General features: G+C 42.8%; 1 protein-coding gene across 6 annotated transcripts in view; it reads right to left on the bottom strand.

The window, feature by feature from the left end:
* RHOBTB1 (Rho related BTB domain containing 1) overlaps nucleotides 1–13,629 on the bottom strand; it is a 106,616-nt gene that overhangs the window by 18,672 nt on the left and 74,315 nt on the right. For 5 of the 6 annotated variants that reach the window (XM_029060441.2, XM_029060439.2, XM_029060440.2 and 2 more), the window contains 3 exons: nucleotides 4,389–4,574; nucleotides 1,954–2,897; nucleotides 1,240–1,358 (listed from right to left, as the gene is read on the bottom strand). In XM_029060441.2, coding sequence (XP_028916274.1) covers nucleotides 1,240–1,358; nucleotides 1,954–2,897; nucleotides 4,389–4,574 — 1,249 coding nt within the window. Of the gene's footprint in view, nucleotides 1–1,239; nucleotides 1,359–1,953; nucleotides 2,898–4,388; nucleotides 4,575–10,709; nucleotides 10,767–13,629 lie in introns of all 6 variants that reach the window. The other variant, XM_029060443.1, reaches the window with a different exon arrangement.

A 13,629-nucleotide genomic window follows, 5' to 3' on the forward strand; every position in this document is an offset into this window, starting at 1 on the left:
CTTACAGTCTAGTAGGGGAGGCAGTCAAAATCAGTTATGGATAGGGGACAGGACAAAGTATAAAGAGGCGTATATAAGTGCTGTGGGGCTGGGGGAGGGCTATCAAAGTACTTAAGGGTCCCAATGCTCCAAGGGGACTGTAGAAGTTTGAGGAGTCCTGATGATTCCCTCTCCCGTCTGAAGTGGGAGACGGTCTGCAATGGGAGAGGGTCAGCCATCCACCCACAAAGCTCCAGCCTCGCACTTGCCCTGCCCTGGCCCCAGCCCCCCTGGCTAGTCACCACAAGAATACAGAAGGTCACGGGTTCTCATCCCAGATCTGCCACTTGTCTGCTGTGCTACCTCAGGCAAGTCGCTTCACTTCTCTGTGCTTCAATTCCCTTATCTGTAAGATGGGGACTGAGACTGTGAGCTCCACGTGGGACAGGGACTATATCCAACCCGATCTGCTGGTATACACCCCAGAGCTTAGTACAGTGCCTGGCACGTAATAAGTGCTTAATAAATACCACAGTTATTATTACTGCTCCAAGGGATCAGTGGGACTCCGGGGCTCCTGGTGCTGGAGCAGTGGGATTAGGTCACTGCTTCCCCTCATGGACTCTGTCCAATCTGATTAGCTTGTATCTACCCTCCATCCCTGCCTCTATGCCTCTGTCCATCTCCTCTCCTTCCCCTGTTTTTCACAGATTGATGTGGCTTTGAAAAGCACCATAAGAGACATCAATCACTGTTTTTTATTAAATCAATGGAAATGAGTGAGAATGAGAAATCAAAATCAGTGAGAAGCCACGTGGTCTAATGGAAAAAGCACGGGCCTAGGGATCAGAGGGATCAGGCTTCTACTCCTGGCTCCACTACTTGTCTGCTGTGAGATCTTGGGCAAGTCACTTAACTCCTCTGGTCCTCAGTTCCCTCATCTGCAAAATGGGGATTTAATATCCGTTCTTCCTCTGACTTAGACTGTGGACCCCCGAGTATCTCATCACCCCAGTGCTTAGTACAGGGTTTGGCACATAGGAGTCATTAAATGCCACAATTATCATTTCTATTATTATTATTATTATTATTAATAATGGGAAGTCGGTCAATACCTGGAGATCAGCAGCCTGTGATGAATGCTTAGACCGCAATCAGCTCCATTGCTGTGAAACCTCACTCATAACCAATCTCAACTGCCTGATGAATTTCCAACAGATTGCTTCAAAGAGTCAAGGATGTATTAAAATGTTAAGTTACCTCACTGTTAGAGCTCTCAACAAATGATCCTCCAAACATAGCAGACATCCATTCGCAGCTACAGATCAGTAGTGGTTTGTGCGCATTTATGACCCCATCATCCAATTCAAATGTCACATCTGCCAAAGAATTAAAGAAACCAAATTGTGTCAGGTTGACCGGAGGCAGAGACATCTAGACGCATCAACATTTCCCAGTTTGCTACGCCTCCTCTCCTCTCCACAGGTCCATATGCTTCCTTGACCTCCCATCCCCACCCATCCCATCTTGCCCTGCTGTTGAAGCTCAAAGGCAGAGGAAACAAGGCCTAAGTGCAGCAATAAGGTTAGTGTTCCCCCACAAATAAAAATTCATATGTACCCCACCTAAGCTAAAAAGTCCTGGAAAGGAGCGAGGGAACTGATTTCATCTTTTGTAGATCATTGCCTGAATGACTGTCAGCCAGATCTGTCTGATTTTCCTAGGCTCTGATATCCTCCATTTTATGCAACCACTATAAATTAAGGTGGGAAGTTTGGGCCAGGGTGCCTGTAGAGTCGTAGGTAAACTGTGGACTTTAGTCACAATGAGAACATATTTTCTGTGTGTGTTGGAGGGCGGGGGGAGGGAAATCAAACACCTCTGAGGGTACCAATGATTTCATTTAATATCAAAGATCATCGACCAAAAGGCACTCGCTACCCACCGTAAGCTCTCCCCCGGGTACTGACTTACCAGAAAAGGTCCCCTTGCAAAGGCACTCTTTTATTCGGTTGGCTTTTCGGACGTGAAATGCTTTAGTAATCTCCTGATTCATGAAGGCTTCTTTGTTCATAATATTCTCCACCATCATCCTTAAATCAAATACCTCTAAGATCTCCGCAATTTGAGCCAACCGCATCATATCTTTTTCATTTTCGTCCAGTTGTCCCGTGTAGAGAAACCGGAGGACAGTTTTGAAAGGGCCCCGTTGAACGGACGAGTCCATCCCCACCACCGTCACCGGACCCACTCTATTGGAAATGGGGTTAACTCGAATCTCCTTGTGCATGCTCAGAAACCCCTTACTCCAGCTCGACAAAGCTCTTATGGCTTTCACCTCAGGCTCTGGCAATGTGCCATCGCTCCTGGAGGGCCGAAGACAGGCGTCAGTGGACTCGCTCCTTTCGTCATCCGGGTCGAGACTCAAAGTCCTCATCAGAAAATCCCTAACAGGCTTTTCTTTCTTGCACGGAACTTCCACCGGAGTTGGAGATTCTTCGCATTCCATGAGAAAGAGATCATAAAATTTTGAAGAGGAGGTAGCTAAGTAAATCTTATGTGCAAATATATGCTCCTCATCCTGAAGGACAAACATGACGTCAGCACACAAAGGATTGTCCAACAGATAGGCAGCTTCGTTCATATTGGCGGTGGGGCACTCTGGGATTTTAATGACGGGTGGGGGTGCCTTGGGAGGGAGGAACGGAGCTTGAAGTAAAGGTTTCTGGACTTTCTTCAAATGGGATTTCCAAAACTGCAGGTGCCGCCGAGAAATCAGGGCTGCTCGAATCGCATTGTCGAACACATCCTTAATTCCAAACTGGTCAAATACACTGGTTTCGTAGTATGGGATCCCAAGTTCCTTGGCCACCTCCCGACCCCGTTCAGGTGGTAAAATATCTCCTCTTTTTATAGGTCTGAAAACAGGCACAGAAGAGTCGATAAAGGTCATAACTAGCCACATGCTAAAAACCAATAGCAACCAGAGCACATCCAAGCACCCTGTTCTGTTTTCCATTTACAATTCTATTCCAAGTTCACAAACATTAAAGTAACAGATGTCTTATTTCAGAAAGCTAATAGGGCTTTTGAAAATTTGCCAAGGCCATCCTGAGCTCTTCAAAAATAACAAATTGTGGCACTTCAAAATATGTTTTCCAAAGTGTAGAGAGGATCCTGCCCTAAGCATATAAATGGGACGATTGAAAAGAAAGAGAAATTAATTGCTCCAAATAGGCAAGAGAATCCTTTGTTTCCCAGCACACATTTGCTTGGCTGAGCAGAGCTGAAGGCTTTCATTCCCTGACACGTGGAAAAAACAACAACATAATAATAATTAAAAACCAACTATGTGCTTCACCTTCCACAGAATCAAAAGTGGTTGTAGTTGGGAAGAACTATAACAACCCACAAAAGAAAGAGAATTTTGAACATCAGTGAGGCCAGTTCTCCCAAGTTTCTTCCTTGCAATAAGCTAAGCCCTTCGAGAAAGAGCATATTTCAGATCACTGGTGGACTATTTAGTCAAGGACACTGTGTATATCCTATGTGTCCATTATATTAATGCACTTAAATGGGTCCCTAGAGAATGGAAAGAGTTCAGGCCTTCCCCGATTAAGCCCTCTTTTCTCCAACGTCTTCTCCCTTCTGCATCATCTATGCACTGGATAGGTGCCCTTTGGGCATATGGTATTCACCTCACTATTAGCCCCACAACCCTCATGTACATATCCATATCCAGGGGAAGCAGTATGGCCTACTGGATAGAGCACAGGCCTGGGAGTCAGTAGGTCATGGGTTCTAATTCTGTCTCTGCTACTTGTCTGTTGTGTGACCCAAATCACTTCTCTGTGCCTTGGTTACCTCAGCTGTAAAATGGGGTTTAAGACTGTGAGCCCCATGTGAGACAGGGACTGTGACTGACCTGATTAGCTTGAATCGACCCCCGCACTTAGAACAGAGCTTGACACATAGTAAGCACTTAACAAATACCATCATTATTATCACTCTCCCAAGTGCTTAGTACCGTACTCAAAGTAGACCACTGACTGATGCTGATTGATACTTGTTCCAAAACTAACTGTTGGCCCTGAGAGCTCTAGGATTAATATTTGTCTGGACTGGTACTGACGTAGGGGAAGAGAAATGATTGATAGGAATTAGGGAAAAAGGGTTACAGAGAGAGGGTGACTGAAGGGCAAAGGCGACGGGTAGTGCCTAATAGCAAAATCTGGTTAGGATTTAAATCCAAAGAATGGGAAAACCTCTAACTAGAAAGTTGCTCTTGAGTGTGTCTTCAGTGCACTGTTTGTAGCTCTCTATTAACTAGGAGGAACTTGAGTTTTCTCTCAAAACACCTAAAGTAAAGGACGTACAGAATTTGCTGAGTCCATTTAAGTTCCATTTACCTTGCTAAAGGGCGCCTGGCTCTATTAACAGCTTCGAGGTCGGCGTAACGAAGATCTAGCTGGCAGCCAACTAGGATGACAGGTGTTCGCGGGCAGAAGTGCTTGATTTCCTGGTACCACATGGATTTCACATGATTTAGGGAATTGGGATTAGCAATCGAGAAACAGAGGACCACTACATCAGACCTAGAAGGAAATCACAAAAGTAACCCAAATTATTTTTCTTTCCCGAAGTAGAGGACTTGCAGTAACATTATCATATTGTCAAAACTAACCAATGTGAAGCCACTTATCCCAGTAGTATGGCATTTTAAAAGAAATGGGCTCGTATGTGGATGGTAGAGTAGATCTTATAACCATGGAAACATCAGCCTCTTCACAATCCACCACCCCATCATCATTCAGGAATTTCACTCCTACACTGCAGTACTGGGTAGTGTCCTGAAAGGCCCTTGGTGATTAAGTTATCCAACAACATATGGAGGTTACCTGTATTTCTGAGTCAGCCGTAACGTCATCGTATATAAACTATTTAAATTCATGATAAACACCACCACAAAGCCCGCGACCAGCTTAAAAGTAAATGGGATAGTTTTAAAAATCACTGGGATGAAAAATACCTTCCAACAACTATGTCAAAGTAATCAGCTACTGTGTTTCCTTATCCTGGGTGAGAAAACACCATAGAACTATTTTGACCTGACATTGAAATGGCAGAGTGACTGCGAAGAGCTTTTTGATTTTTCTGCATTTGCATGAAAGAAAATCATATTTAGATCAACTCATTAGGCTGGCAAGGAGAGAGACCTCTAGAAGCTGTTCTCTCAAACCCAGCATCACAAAAAGACTTTCATGCCTTAATGGGAAAAATCCCAGTTCATATTATTTTGCTACATGATTCCTTTCACTTCCACAGATATTCCTCCTCCATTTTTAATAACACACTGTTCTATGTGTTAAAGGCCTGGAATTTATGGAAAATTCTTACAGTTTATGGTTCCTCAAATGATAGCTGCTATGAAAATTATCATTTGAACAGTACTTGCAAACCCCCCTTAGGAAAAAGAAAATGCTGAATAGTGACTTTAAGAAGAATCAAGACAGGAAAAAATGAAGACTTTTTTTTTTACCCTAAAAGCTATCTCTAAAGAGTCATCAACAGAATATTCCAACATCTAAAATCAGCAATAAACTGACCATCTCAGTTTTACTGAACTTGATTTTAGCATCAATTTACTGTCTTAATTTACCTAATGAGAACAGCCAGGATTTTGAATCAAAACATTTTCCTTTTAAACCACTAATGAGATAGCTGCATAATCGTACTTCTTTCTCCATGTCAATGGGGATGCTCAGTCCTCTATAACAAGCAAGGCTTGCAATTTCTAAAAATAATCTTATGTAAGAAAATTCTGGGCATTTACCTAAAAAGAATTAATCAAATTTGGCTTCTCAATTAAAAAAAAAAAAACAAAAGCATACCAAACCTTGAACAATGAGAGAAAAATACTTCCAGCATAAGAAAAAAGGAACAAGGAACATGGAACATAAGAATTAACTTTCGGGGTGCCGGCTTGAAATAACAGTGAAAGTACAGCCTGTCTACTTTAGAACCTAGATACCCAAACTCTTGCATTATTCAAGGTTCAGGATCAGAAAAAACAGCAGCAAACTCCAAAACACATATGAAGTATTGAGAGCAAGGTAATATTTTTCAGCTATGCAGCTGTTCTTTCAATCTGATACCAAATGACCACAATGTCCTTACTAATTGGCACGATGCTGGGCTGACTCTCCCTGTATTTGTGCAAAGAAACTAAACACTCTCTACCCTGGCTTTTTCCCTATTAATGGAGTTCACAATTACCTCAGATAATTGAAGCAGGGCTACAGTCAAGGCTACATTCAATAATAGATTTTTGCCCAGAGTCAAAGGAAATTTTGGGATGGGGGCCTAGATTGGCAAAGCTTTAGGAGGGTGACAGACAGAAAAAATAAAAAGAAAAGAAAAAAACTTACCCAGCATCTACCCAAAGTGTGCTTTCCTCTAATTAAAGCTATCAATGTCCAAGTGCAAGCACATGGCTATTCCCAGAAAGAAAAACATTCTGCTAGCTCAGGTCACACCATTGCCCTCCAGCTCAACATCGATCCTCTTATCAAAGTTTACGATGCAGCATGTTCGGATTTGAAATCAGTGCTGGCTTGGTTGCCAGGGTAACCATGATAGCATTCATGCCATTAAACAGATATTAGTAACTGTCCAGATGACTTGTAGACAAGTACAGACAGGTCCTTGGGGGTTGAAAAAATTGAATTCTGGGACGAGGGCAACACAAAGCTAGAAACTGTGTCTTAAGAGTTTGATTTCGGGCAAAAAAAAAATCTCAGTGGAAGAATTACATCCTGGCAGGCTGAGAAGTGTTTCATAACATTTCGCGAAACCCTACCTAAATAACTGGCGTTTAAAAGGCCAGAAAGAGGAGAGAGCAGTTTGGGAGAACAAATACTTCTAAACTTGGGTCTGATCTCTCCGTAACCTGGGACTGGCACAGTCTGATCACATTCTAGCTGCGGGGCTATGTTCTGGTACTTAATCCTATAAGCAGCAACATTTTAGACCCTACCTGAATCCTCTGACCTGTTCAAATCCGGTGCAAGCTCTTTTGGCTACACAGCCTCTATTTGTCTCATCCCCCACTGCAAGACTGTCAGGAAACCTCATATTCCTATAGATGGAAGGACAGATGGGATACGAAGCCATGGGCGAAGGGATCTGTCTACCAGGCTTTTTCGAGTCGATGACATCTTTTTAAACCAGCGCTATTAACCCCACCTATATAAGTAAGCCAATCTTTCGGGAACACACTTTGCTCCTTCTGAATTTTGAGCCAATTGTCCCAATCTGTAGTTGGAGAGAGCACAGGCTCTTGCAGCTATTAATAGTTCAGCTTTAGGCAAGAGTCCAAGGAACCAGTGATATTCAATAACTTTTTTTATCAAAACACAAATTCCCGTGTGGAGTCTCTGCTCAGTGTCTGACACCGGGCTGCATTTAAAATAAGCTGTTCTATGAAGGAGAAAACAGAAAAAAGCATCTAAAGTTTTCTCTTTATAATGGCCTCACTTCCTTTTCACCCTAAGAGGTTGGTTAAAAATAATAACAACAATAAAAAAGGTGGAAAAGGCAATGCTAACTCATTTTGGGGGGCCAGAAGAGTGTAGGGATGACTGACTGCAGGGTGGGGACCTATGTGGGTTTTTCGGGGGGATGCAACGTTTGGGCATAAACAGCTCTGCAAGGGTGCAAAGAAATGGTGCATGAAGGCAGGGTCAAACCATGTACAAATCTGGGCTTGGATTATTTTATTTTGGGTATTAAAGTGATTTTTCTGTTGGATAAAAAAGGCCCTTGTGCTCTGTAATACTGACTACCTGAACATCAAAACCTGTGACTACATGTGGGCAGGGAATGTGTCCGTTTATTGTTGTACTGTATTCTCCCAAGCGATTAGTACAGTGCTTTGCACAGACTAAGCGCTCAATAAATACAACTGAATTGTAGTAAATAATGACTGGCTGCCTCATGGGACACGAGTGTTTTCTGAGAGGATTTTAAGAAGGGTTTGTTTCAGAGCCACACTTGCACAGAACCAGGTTCGTGCTAATAGTCAAGGCTAATATTTTTGGAGCCAGGGCCTATTAGTCCACCTAAAAGTCTAATCAATGAACACTTCTAATGTCAACGCCTATGCCTAAATGACAAGCCAAAACACCAGGACTTCCCATCCATGCCTTAACCCTGTCTTTCTTACTCCCTGCTGTTCTGGGAGTAACAAAAGTTCCCTAAAATTGATAATACTACTCTAAAGGGAAAAAAGCAGCATTACAAGGAAGCTGTTCTTTTCACAACCTCATTATAAACTGTGCTTGCCAGGTACTGTTGACTAACACAGCAACTGCTGAATAGAAACTGTTTCTGGAAAGGGGAAAAAAGTTTCTGATAAGGGAAAGATATAAAGTTTCTTTTCCCTCTTGGACTTGGCAGCAGAAAAATGGATTTAAATGACAAATCTTCAGCAGATAAGACAAAATAAGTAGAAGCATTCCTGGGCAACAACTATTAAATGGGGAGGCTTCCTGGATAATCAAGAGCTTTGTTCAAGGACATATCTCAAATATGCAAAAATAGAAAAAAAAAGGCTTATATAGCCTTAACCAGTTATTTTTTTCCCCAGGAGGAGGTGGGATGGGGTAATGAAAGAAAAAAATAATCCAGAAAGTTATAAGCCATAAAACAACCTCATTTGTATCACCCTTTCATTATAGGTTAAATCAAAATTATCTCTTCATTTTCTGACATCTTACAATGAGAAAAGAGGTCAAAATGAACGTAAAATATTGGGTGAGATCAGGACCGGACTTTATTCAAATCTGAGAGATTATATGGTGTAGTGAAAATTCACAAAAAAATGAATTTACCCACTCTTCCAGGGCTGAACTGGACTTTGAACAGTGACCACCATGAGAAAAAAAGTCATCTCTTTAAATTCCACAGTAGGTGTGGACTTCTGGATAAAGCATCCAAGTCCAGAGATGCTTTTCACCTGACACAGGAAATCCGAGGTCGTGCTTGAAATATTTGTTTGAAATGAGTTGTCAGTAGTCAGATGTGGGTCCTGGGAAACTAACTTGTCTTAATTCTTCTTCATCAGCCATACTCTCTAGTCAGGCACAGCCCTGACTTCCTCTACACTTCCCCTACCAGCATCAGTAGACCCGCTCATCTGAATCATGAAGTAGGGTCACATATTCGCTGCCCACTAATCCCTGAATTTTAACCTCAGCTATGAAGTGGGTAAGGGACAGTTGTGCAGCTACCAGCCGCCTAGAGCTGGATGACTTTATTTGAAAGAACCCACCCCTTAGCCTGGTCCATCGTTCATCCAGAAAATATAACCAATGAGGTAAACTGGCAATGTGTGGTCTAACTCCTGCTTAGATGTTTCTCTTCTGCTAATTAATGTCCCTTTGATTCCTTAGGTCTTTTGTTTTGCCGAAGTCCCTCTCATCCATCCCCTATCTCCGGTTTCTATCTTAGAGAGCAGCTCTCCCAGTGCCTGAAGATGGACTTTGAATTGTCTAAGACTGCAAGCTCCCTGAGGGAAGGAATCGTGTCTATCAACTCACACTGAACTCACCCCAGTGCTTAGTACAGTGCTCTGCATGCAGTAGGAGCTCAATAAACACCACTGATTAGATGATTGACATTAGCTACTGATTAGCTCACTGTGGACAGTGAAAGTGTCTGTCTGTTGTTGTATTGTACTGTCCCAAACGCTTAGTACAGTGCTTTGCACGTAGCGCTCAATAAATACGATTGAATGAATTAGCAGGTGTAGTGGATATAGCCCGGGTTTGGGAGTCAGAAGGTCATGAGTTCTAATCCAAGCCCCTCCACCTTTCTTTTGTGTGACCTTGGGCCTAGTCACTTCACTGTGCCTCAGTTACCTCATCTGGAAAATGGGGATTGACAATGTGAGCCCCACGTGGGAAAGGGACTGTGTCCAATCCGATTTGCTTGTATCCATCCCAGCACTTAGTACAGTGCCTGGCATATAATAAGTGGTAAACAAATGCCATAATTATTAACATTATTATTATAGCGGCACTCAAGGACCAGCCACTATTATCTGACGAGACCCTCTTCAAGTTGGGTTTCCAGTTTCCGCGGTACTATTACAAATGTCCCAACTTTTGCTATTTCAGGAGGGTCTGGGTCCCTGGCCTCCGGCTTGGGGAGCCAAGGTTTCTATGCTAGGACTTTCCCTCCCCTGCGTCTCACTCCCTAACTCACCCCCCGACCACCACACTAGGCACGCTTACACGGAAACATTTTTTAACTGTTCACATCGACAACACAACCTTTCATGCATGGAGTCCGACAGCGTTGTGCAAACAGACAAGATCAAAACAGCACACACAGCCTGGAGCAAGGCAGAGAAGAAATGTGTTTCATGGGGAGTCAGAGTTTTTTAGTAAGGGAGCATATGAAATGGGAGGGAATTGGTCAGTGAAGGTCAACATAGCCAAGTGACCTGGAGATGAATGACTGTGTGGTTTCACACTCACAACGGATGGGCAGAACTGCGAGGTTGGTGGGGGGGAGGGGAGCGGGGTAGTGGGGGAGAGAAAGAAGGCGCCTGGCATGGGGAGGGACTGCAAGATGTGATCCAGGAAGCCAGGGCTAGGGCCAGGGCCAGAGCCAGTCCATGCAGTGTGGCCTGGGTGGGAGCAGGAGAAATCAACGGGATACTTTACCAATAGCAGTGAAGCTTCTTAAGGGCAGGTGTTATGTGGGGGAACTGTCAAAACACCCTGAAATATATCCAGAGTTTGGAGCAATTAGCAAGTGGAACTAATCTTCCAAGGCCTGCAACTGCACTTTTAGTAGGAAGCAATATTCTAAACAGAGAAATTGGTTATTTTCCAAAACATGTGATTAAAACACAGCACTTTCCTGAATAAATAAAAAAGAGGCATTATCCAATTTCAGAACCACAGTGCCAAACATTGTCCAGAGGAGCATCTCTGAGCTGTTTTCCAGATGAAATGTCTACTCTGCTAATGTAATAGCCAGCCTCGTGGGAGCAGCAGCTCTACGATAGAGGCTGTTGGAATAAAGTTGGTCCTGCTTATGTCCGATTACATTTCCCATTACTTAAATGTGCTTAATTAGTCATACCATCTATTAATCAGTAATTTACACAATTTGCCCCAGCATTCATAAGGATAAGATGTACTCAAAGTACAATGGAATGCCTAACCCAGACACAACACCCGAACTTGGATGTCCAGCCACGAACTGGATATTCTACTTCCCTTTCAGAAATGCGGAAACTTTTTAGGTCAAATTCTACAGGCAGAGAAAAAAGCTGAACTGTTAGAAATATCTACTGCTAAACTTGGATAGGCACATCACTGCAAAACACATAGCTGCATCTTTAATTCGATTTTGCTCTCTTGGTTGGCCATCTTGTTTTGACAAAAGGTAATGGAATTAAAGGACCGTTCGTTTCCTATTAGCCTTCGTTTTGGAAATAGGGAGCCTGCATTTTCTAATTGCTGGCTTCACGCTACTGCTCAATTTCAGGTTAAGTAGTCTCCCAGTTTATATTTTTGGCTCCAAAGAATAACACCCATTAGGTCAAATTATATGTCTTAGTTTTTTGGGTTTAAGAAAAAATCACAATGTTTTCCAATTCCAGTGATGAAAACCCAAATGACCTAGACAATAACATAGTTTATCAGTACCAGTAACTGGGAATGTGATATATTACTAGATTTGCGAAATCAAGCACTGACGGACACACAAGAGGAAAAGGGAGGGTTTTGATGTCGTTCAGTCTTATCTGTTGAATATAAATGCATATACACATTACTTTTATCCACACTAGAAATCTAACTCCTGTATGGGAAATCTAATGTGAGTCACCACCACCTGTTGGTCTGTATCTTCACGACACAGCATGGGCACTATTCTGGGGTCACTTTAGCCAGAAATAGGCTCCATATATAAAATTCTTGTGGCATTTTGCAGTGCGCTACAGCCCCACCCGACTTATTTGCTGCCTACAATGGCCCAGCAAGAACAAGAAAGTGTGCGTCCTATTGTGCAGCGAACTCTAAGCACCATAATCAAATCTTCAGGCAACGACTCAAAACCGAGGTTCGTTCATTACTCTCAAAGGACTCCACTATCATCATCAACATTACTGTTTCCCTTTGACTAAACCTATATCAAATACCCTCTTCATCAACCCCTGGCCTATTTCCTGGATAGGAGCAGCTGGGGTATTTACAACTCCAGAGTATTAGGGGACTGATAGAGGTTAGAATGCCAATCATTTGCACTTTCTTTTAATGGTATTTGTTGAACACCATCAGCCAGGAACTACACTCAGCACTGGGATAGATACAAGCTAATCATGTTGGACACAGTCCACGTCCCACATGGGGTCCACACTCAATCCCCATTTTACAGATGAGGTATCTGAGGCACAGGGATGTTAAGCGACTTGCCCAAGGTCACATGGCAGAGAAGTGACGGAGCCGGCATTAGAACCCAGGTCCTCTCACCGGGCCTGTGTTCTTTCCACTACACTGGCTAAAATAGTGCAATTCCAATCAAATTGTTCATTGTTTAGAACAGATATCAGATTATTAGGCGTTTTTCTTTTTTAATTAGAGATACATATGCCAAACACAACCACATACTACTAGAGTCTCAAATTTTCAAATAGGAGCTCATATTTTTGAAGGAAATTAGAACTGCAGTTACACAATCCATTCTCTTGTAGAACTGGGTCTACCTTTTCCAAAGGGGACAAGGGAGGCTGATTATTAATAATAATGACATTTATCAAGCACCTATTATGTGCTAACCGCTGTCCCAGGGACAGATACAAGATAATCAGATTGGATACAGTCCCTGCCCCAGAAAGGGTTCATTATCCCCATTTTACAGATGAGGAAACTGAAGGAGAAAGCTGTTAGGTGAGTTGCCCCGTTACATAGCAGACACTATGCCTACTTAACCCATCTCAAACCTCGATTATCCCCTGACATCCCCAAACTTTCCATAAAATGAGGAGCACTGTGGTCTAATGGATAGAGCACAGGCCTGGGAGTCAGACAACCTGAGTTTTGACGCTGCCACCTGCCTGCTGTGTGACCTTGGGCAAGTCACTTAACTTCTTTTTCTCTGCCATATTCCCCCATCTGTAAAATAGGGATTCAACCTGCTCTCCCTCCTACTTAGACCGTGAGCTTCCGTGAGACAGGGACTGGGTCTGACTTGTATCCATCCCAAAGCATAGAACAATGCTCGACACAGTAAGTGTTTAAAAACACAATAATAATAATAATATAGACTGTGAGCTCGTTGTGGGCAGGGGATGCTTCTGTTTGCTATTGTATTGTATTCTCCCAAGCATTTAGTACAGTGCTTTGCACAGAGTAAGCACTCAATAAATACGACTGAATAGTAATCATAAGAAGAACAAAAAGACCTATTATGGACTTTCCTGTTGATATGTTTTCTTTTTGAAAATGATACTTGTTAAGTACTTACTACATGCCAGGCACTGTACTAAGCACTGAGGTAGATACAAGATAATCAGGTTGGACACAGTCCCTTATCCCACCTAGGGTTCAGACTCTTAATCCTCATTTTACAGAC

The sequence above is a fragment of the Ornithorhynchus anatinus genome, chromosome 3, assembly GCF_004115215.2.
Source record: "Ornithorhynchus anatinus isolate Pmale09 chromosome 3, mOrnAna1.pri.v4, whole genome shotgun sequence".
In the NCBI taxonomy this organism is placed as follows: Eukaryota; Metazoa; Chordata; class Mammalia; order Monotremata; family Ornithorhynchidae; genus Ornithorhynchus; species Ornithorhynchus anatinus.